Source organism: Cryptotermes secundus, unplaced genomic scaffold (genome assembly GCF_002891405.2).
Source record: "Cryptotermes secundus unplaced genomic scaffold, Csec_1.0 scaffold674, whole genome shotgun sequence".
NCBI classification, from domain to species: Eukaryota; Metazoa; Arthropoda; class Insecta; order Blattodea; family Kalotermitidae; genus Cryptotermes; species Cryptotermes secundus.
The window spans coordinates 9612-17855 of NW_019718623.1; the positions used below are offsets into that span (position 1 = coordinate 9612).

Below are 8244 nucleotides of genomic sequence, written 5' to 3' on the forward strand. Positions count from 1 at the left end.
TTTTTATTTATTTATTTATTTATTTATTTTTTGCTTTTTTGAAAAGATAACCCTCAGTAACTGCTTATGGTGCATTTATAATTAAAAATTTTCAAGTTTTTAATACTTGGGCTTCGTTACTACTCTGAATCATAAATTAACCAATTTTCTAATTGACATTGAAACATATGAAGACATCTTCTCAGACAAGGATTGACAGTTACTTTGAATTGCAATGGGGATCTTCTGAATACTGCTTTGTAAGTTCTGTTTGATGGATGAATGAGTGCATGAGGGGTAGACCTAGACTGGCCTTGCACTGAGACCCTCAGTGATCTAATTGTGCATATTTCTGTTTCATGGCGCCACTGTGTTTCAAAGATTTTGCTTGCCTTGTTCCATTATAAGATGTATAAGTTTTGCTTTAGAGAATGGGCTGAATGGAATGTAAAGGTTATCCAGTGTTTCAGCAAATATTGCAATTGTCATATTCAGTGTTATTGACTTTTAGGAATTCAGGCAGCTCTTATCTAGATTCTGCAGTGGGTGGTGAGTCAGAGATGAAGCTATTATTGGATAAAACAAAAAAGCAAAGTGCTATCCAGTAAGGAGCAACCACATGGCTAATGAAAATGGGTGATAAGAAATGTTTCAGCTGTCATGTAGTTAATGCAAAGAGAAGATGAAGAATGTTACTGAAATCAGCTGGCATCATGTTTAGGACAAGGGGTGATGGAAGAGGCTTGGCAACTGTATTCTAAGGAGAAGAAACAAAAAAACAAACTCCATGGTTTTTGTCCACAAGCAAATTATACCGACCGCTGTTTGTCGGTGAAGTTAGTGCCAACTTTAGCAGATAGAGGGTGTCGCATGGTCAGCAAAACGAATCCCCATGGCCATTAGTTTCGGTTTTCTAGACTGGAGCTGCTCTTTCCTTGAAATAGCTCCTTAATTATCCTCACTAGGCTGAGTGGACCCCAGTCCAGACCCACTACTTCTCAGAGAATCTAGTAGCGCCAGGAGTCAAACCTGGACCTCTAGGTCTCTAGCCAAGAACTCTGACCACTAGACCACAGAGGCGGTCATTTTAAGGAGAAGAGGTGACATAAATATTATAGGAACCATATGCTTGGGTAAAGAAATGTTGAACAAGTTTTTTAGTGAACTTACTGATAGGAGAATAGAAGGAAGAGAGCTCCTTTCTCTGAGCCTTTTGCTGCTCCTTCCAGGACATACAACAGAGCAGTAAGGCCAGATCTCACAATGAAAGCAACATGACGAGGACCACATAGCATTTGTACTGTACCTCCAAGGCACTGCTGGCTGCATCTTCACATTGCTGAAGAAAAAGAGCCTTTGTAGAATCCATAATCCTGCTTCAGGTCCACCAAAGACAGACAATCCTCAGCTTATAAATTATGTTTACAGATCCTTTGCTCATGTGGCATGGTGTACATTGGCCAGATAATCCACCATATATCTATGAGGATTTCTGAACACATCAGAGACACCAGAGTGGTGTTCAGCAGCTGAACATTTCACAGAGACAGAATGCAGCATCATCTGTGACAGAACAGGTTTTACCCAACATATGGTCACACGTACCATTTCTGTATCATCAAGGAAAGAATTAAAAAAAAAACTAGTATCCTTGTAATTTCACCTGTCCGTCCATACCTACCACACAATCACCATCCAACAGCTACTGAACCTAGTCCATGCAGACCTTCATCTGGCCACCATGAACGTTTTCTTCCACTTCTTTTCTGTCCATGTTGCTGGAAAGAAAGAATTCATCACTTCATTTCTTAACTATGTGATCACTAAAACCTCTTTTATTGCCTCTTCGTAACACATGATAGCTAAGAACTTTCCCATCACCTTGTCTTAAATGTGAGATCACTGAAACATTTTCCATCACCTCTTTTCAGGACAGTCTGATCGCCAAAAAATTTATATTGCCTTTTTCAATAACTATGTTGTTGCTTCAAATTGGATAGCAGCTCATTTCTTTGTTGATTGCTGTGATGTGTCTGTTCATTGTGCTGCAGCATAGATATGACATTGTAGTACATAGATACAGTAACAGCAATTTGATTTACAACTTTTGTGAATTGCATTGTTTGTAGAGAAAAAGTGGAGAGATAAGTAGCGGGATTGCAGTGAGCAAGTACAAGGAATTGGGATCACATACACTGGGTGGCCGCAAGACAGTTATTGGCCTGAAGATCTCTGAGTACCATCTTATGATGAAAAATCTTGACAGTGTACTGCTGAAGAGGCTTAAGGTAAGTTGGATTGATTGTGTAGTATGAACATAAGGGAACACATGCATGTGACTTTGATATGTAGAAGTACTATTACTATTATCGTTGCAATATCTTGTCATATAATGTGGCTATTTCTTTCATTGTTACTAAATCTAGATAAGATTTGGTCACCTGAATTCAATCCACACACTCACATCCTACTGCTCTAATACCCATCTGTGAATAGGTATCTTGAGTGATCTCTTCCTTCCAGGTTTTCTGATTAAAGTTGTATATGGATTTATCATGTCTTCAGTGCATGCTACATGAACTGACCATCTTAGAATTATATAAATCAATATTATTGTATTAACATTTGTTTATTGTTCTGTATCTGCTATATTATGAAAACAGCTTATTAGCTGTTTTATGCCATTAGTTTGTTCTGCATTTTGGTGAAAAGACATATTCATATACTTCATTTTCTATTTACTTGCTTTCAGAATCAGCCTCCTTATCCTCTAACAGCTACAAATTAAAATTCATCAACTGCAGCTTTAATACCATAGCAAACACAGCATACAAAAGCTAACAAATTGCCACATTAAAACTTCTGACCACAAACCATATTGTAGGATCTCCACACACCTTCATTTCTAAAGATCTATATGAATTATATCTATGTTACACATTTATTGCATTAATAAAATCACTTTTCAGTTCAACTCTTTTTCATATGACAATGCTAAATAGCTCGTTCATCAGCACTGGATGTTTCATTTTGAGAAGCAACTGTTCAGTAGCACATCTCTACAAATAATGTGCTATGGGCTGTCCATGTAACACTTCTTATACATTCTTTGGACAAAGTGAATAAAATGAATGCATAATTATTAGGTCTGTTCACATGTTGTATCTCAGCTTTTAGTACTGGGGATCAATAATAAAACACTGTAAACAAATTTAAACTTCTGGTTTGTATTGGTTCAGTATACTTTAACTGTTAACTTTAACCGTTCAGCGTGGTTTGACGTGTATGTTTCGTCAAGGTATTTAAATCGTCTGCGGGGGTTCGACGTCAATGTTTCATCCAGCTGCACACCTATGTTATAACGCCCATAATAATTGATGGTTTTGCCATAGATTGTTAGATTTTTCGCTGGCCTGTTGTCAGTAGTTCAGAGTATAATAATCCACGAGTTTAGCTGCGCTAATTCATCGTTACATATGCCTGTCTTGCAGCAAAGTTCCTGTTGCTCTTGGGAGAGGTTTCTCGGTACTACTGTTATGAAAGGCCTGTTTTTCTTTCCTATGAACTTATAAACAGCAGAGACGTGATATGTGCTGTGTTTATAATATATTGCCCTGAGCTGGCCACACTAACACACTCAATTGGAATTCTTAGAAGAGGGATGTCCAAAAATTTATTCTTGCAAGATCGATTGATTTCGCACAGTATATAGCACCCAGTTCTTAGAAAAACGTCACGAATTAAGGCAGAACACTGTGGTCACCCCCTGAGACGATACGGATGTGTGTGGGGGAGGGAAAAGAACTCATTCCTTCATGTATTATCGCTCCAGTTGACGCCATTTTATCGTACTGACCTTGGTGGTCGTTTCGAGGGATGACCATAAATATTTTTTTTGAGCCAGCTAAGCTCTGCTTTCGTTCACTATATACCAGCCAGTTCTCAGAATAACTTCATGAATTCTGTGGTCACCCCTACGACATCTGGGGCAGCCAAAATGGTTGGAATCTGAAACGCAGAAGCACCAACCCCTTNACCGAGATACCGGGCGCTCATATTATAAGGCAAAGTTATAAAACAATCTTTTAAGATCATTTTAGTGAAAGTTTCATGCTTCAAGGCGTACGATACACTGCTCAAATTCTAAACCAACTGCTTCCATTGCCGAGATAACGGGCGCTCATATTATAAGGCAAGGTTATAAAACCACCTTTTAAGATCATTTTATTGAAAGTTTCATGATCCTATCTCATATAATTTAAGAACAATGATGAATAAATCATTTTCGAGCAAAATTTAAATGGACGGCTGAATATATTACCGCCGGAGAGACACGGCAGCGGAATTTAAATGACCGCATCAAAGGGTTAAATTTAACTGGAATCGATTTTCATCATTTCCATTTTTCAAAAAGATCTTATTGTGCAAGAAATTGGTGTATGACAGTATGATCTATGGCAAGGGCCATCAACTTCAAACTGCGGAGGGGCTACATTCGCCCCTGTGTAAATACTTGTGATCAGCATTATAAAAAAATATTTTACTTTATGATTAAAGATCTGTCTTGCAGTGATGAAATCTATGAAGCACATAAAAATTGGAACTATAACTTTAAAAAATATTTAAATCATGAAATGATGTCAGATCAGTGGTATTTAAGAATTAGCCACTGAAGATTTGCTGGATTGTATTGATATTCTATATGATCTTGATGTTATATTACTTTATGCTTTTCTTATTTAATATGTATAACATGAAATCAATTAACAGTTATGCAAAGTATTTCAGTTTTTTTTTTTTCCCCCGCCTCCTTTCTTGAATAGGAGGAAACTGTTAACACATATTTTGGGAGAACAGAAGGATATACTCTCAGGCTGCACAGAACCAAGAGGCATGTGCCAAATATGTTGCCAGCCAGACAGCAGTGATCTGCAGTGTTTCTTTGAAACACTTTGCAGTATAGGTGAATATATAAAGGGATACAGGGAGACATAATTTGTGAATATATCTATAATTTGATCAACTAAGTAACAGTTAATTTTATTTTATTAATAATAAAATTATTTTTAATAATTTAATAATAATAAAATTAATTTTATTAATTGCAGTAAATGAATGTTAAGGAAGTGAACTGCGTGGTATGTAGAATGTGAATAAAGAAAATCAACCAGTGATTCGTAAGAGTATAAAAATACAAAATTAATGAAATAATCTGGTGTATGTGTGTGTTTCTTGAAACATTTAATGGAGATGGAGTAATTGGTAACATTGAAATGTTTGGCATTTCTCTGTAGGCTAGGCTCTTGTGTATGGCATTCTAATTCATTGTTTTTATTTGAAACAGGATGGGAATGAAGACCTGAAAATGGAAGCAGAAGATGATCCAATGGGTGTGCTTAAGAGAATTTTGGAGGAATTGAATTTGGATGCTGAATTCAATGGAATTGGAACTATTGAATGTGGTTAGTCATACTTTACTTACAGTATTTTTTCTTTTATTGCTAGTGGGGTGAGACTTAAGTCCCTTGTACTGTGGCCACTTCTGGCCTATTGTACCGGCCCCAGATGATAGGTGAGGGTGATTGTGGAGCAATTGGTGGAATGAAAGAAGTTGGCAGGGGAAACCGAAGTACTCAGAGAAAACCTGCCCCAGCGCCACTTTCTCCACCACAAATCCCACTTTACCAGACCCGGGATCGAACCCAGGCTACCGCGGTGGGAAGCCAGTGACTAACCGCTTGAGCTATGGCACGACCTCTTACTTACAGAGCGAGGATAGTGCAGTTGGTATAGTGACTGGCTACAGGCTGGATGACAAGGGGTCGGAGTTCAAATCCTAGTAGAGACTAGATTTTTTTCATCGTCCAGGCTGGTTCTGAGGCCTACCCAGCCTCCTATCCAATGGGTACCCAGGGGTCTTTTACCTGGGGTAAAGCGGCTGGGGCAGGAAGCTGACCACTCAACTTCAAAGAGTTCTGAGGTCAAGAATACATATATCTCTATACATCCCCTCCCCCATACATTTTCATGGCATAGCACTTGACTTAGTTAGCACAGGGAGAACTTCACTTTTATCCTACATATAAGGTGCCCCAGGAGGAAAGGTCAGTATTCTGGGAAGTAATAGTATCGGTTATTAAATAAAATGTATATATGTACATGTGTCCTTTTCCGAACAGTCTCAGAGATAGAGCTGTTTCACTGTACAATTCCAATATTTATGATAAGAAAGATATTACGTACTGTTTCTAATATCAGTATTTATTGTTTAAGTGACAAAGTTGGTACTGTTTACGTAGTGTAACACATTTTCGAAAATTCCTTCAACATCAGTGCTAAATAAATGTTTACAGTCAATATATTGGGTCTGTTAATATGAAGCATTGTTCAGTTAAATGTGAAAGTTTCTTACCATGCCAGAATTTCTTAATCTTATTAAAATCAGTTCTGATCATTATTGTTACATTGAGGACCTTAGTATTGACACTTCGATGATTATGTTGCATCTAGGAGCAGTGTGTTTCTCACAGTGCTGCACAACTGTCAGTTTAATTACAGAATTTAACTCACAGGACCCATATATTTATTGCCACTGGTACAAATGCCTACCATTGGACCATATCCTGAATCAGTGTAGTCTGCTTCACATCCTCACCCTCTCTTTCTCCAAGATCTAAATGTTATTTTCTAAACTAACCTTCATATTTATTTATTATTTCCTCCATGTATGCTTCATGTCCTGCCCATCTCATGTTAGATATAAACACCTGAACAGTATCAGATGGACAAAAATTTGCATGATACTACATTATGCAGTTTTCTCCATTCTCCTGTTCTTTCTCTCTCATATACATGGTTTCTCTTGCCATGCATGAAATTATGATAAAGAGCTATATTTTGTTACTAGTGTGTTTTCTGCATATATAATAAATATTGCAATATATAGTTTAGTTTTTAACAAGGCTTTTCAATAGTGTGTCCATCTAGTTTCCTGCTCTCTCCAGATCAGAAAACAATTCTCCTGTCCATATCTACAAGCCTGCAGTCTGTTGTGTTTGGGACTGCTACCACAGAGGAGGAAGCTTGTAAGATGGCAGCAACAAATGCACTGGAACACCTGAAACTCATGTCTTCCTGAGGTATTGACAGCTTCTTCTGATCACTGAACATTTTTTTGAAATATTTCTTGCACATCTCTCTCTTTTTTTGTTTTGAATCATATTGCATACTGAATATGAGACAAGCTGAACTGTTCATTTACCCACTTATTTATTGAAGTTATAATTTACATAGGCTTATATCAACTTAACACCAGGTTGTTGCCCTGTATGGTTCTTAACTTAACTTAATTTAATTAAATTACCTTCTAATTTTCTTATTGAAATTTACATTGTATCTGTTCAGGCAGTCTACATTTTTCATCTTCCTTGCTCTGTTTTTCCTTTCACATTTAACTTTGAATTAAAAGATCAGCTATTTATTTGTAAATGACATATATTAAATTTACAATGTCTGTGTATAAGCTAAATAAACTTGATGTGAGAGTATATAAAAATATTAAAAATGAAGATTGTTTTGAGTTATAGGTTAGTCTTCGGTATTTGTGTTTACTGTTTCTAGTGTTTTAGAAACGATTATAGCCAGCATAGGCTGAATCATTTTCTTAAAGGATACAGTGGTCTCATTATGAAGACAGTTGAAAGTGATTCATTTCAGAAGCATAAAATACTGTAAAAATGTGTATGCTATTACTCTCATAAATTGTGCTCTTTTGTGTAAAGTATTTCATTTATTTCATGTGTTTTCGCAATGTTGTGAACTGTGATTGGGACTTACTGAATTATTTTGTAATAGTATAGTTTCTTGAATAATAAAAATGTTGAATTCTCTATGAAATTGCATGTTTATTTTCATCTAGAAATGTAAATGTAAATTCACATTAATGGCCATTCAAAGATGATTTGTTATGTAAGAATCATGCAGACCATGTTAGGTGGGTCCCTTGTCACCACGGCATGGCACATCCTCAGGTTGTGGATGGAGGAGACACCCTCCAGGTATGGAGGGATGCTGCGAATATATATTGAATAAGCAGTCATGGACAGCCAACAAGGGGTGGTCCTCCAGCTTGGGGGTTGGGCATGGGGCTAACAACTCCTCACCTAAAAAAGAATTATGTTACGAAAATTCTCAAGAAGCCTCAGACCTGGACGGATTCTTTGGACTTAAGCTAAAGAAAATGGATATTAGATTTGATACATGGAA

The 8244-nt window shown here is 36.9% G+C and overlaps 1 protein-coding gene across 2 annotated transcripts in view; it reads left to right on the plus strand.

The window, feature by feature from the left end:
- The window catches only part of LOC111862371 (RISC-loading complex subunit tarbp2), a 12063-nt gene extending 4195 nt beyond the window's left edge, over positions 1-7868 (plus strand). The window contains exons 3-5 of one of the 2 annotated variants that reach the window (XM_023847695.2): positions 2109-2267; positions 5324-5441; positions 6954-7868. In XM_023847695.2, coding sequence (XP_023703463.1) covers positions 2109-2267; positions 5324-5441; positions 6954-7117 — 441 coding nt within the window. In that variant the 3' untranslated portion in view covers positions 7118-7868. The remainder of the gene's footprint in view (positions 1-2108; positions 2268-5323; positions 5442-6953) is intronic. The other variant, XM_023847703.2, reaches the window with a different exon arrangement.
- Positions 7869-8244: the final 376 nt, after the last annotated feature.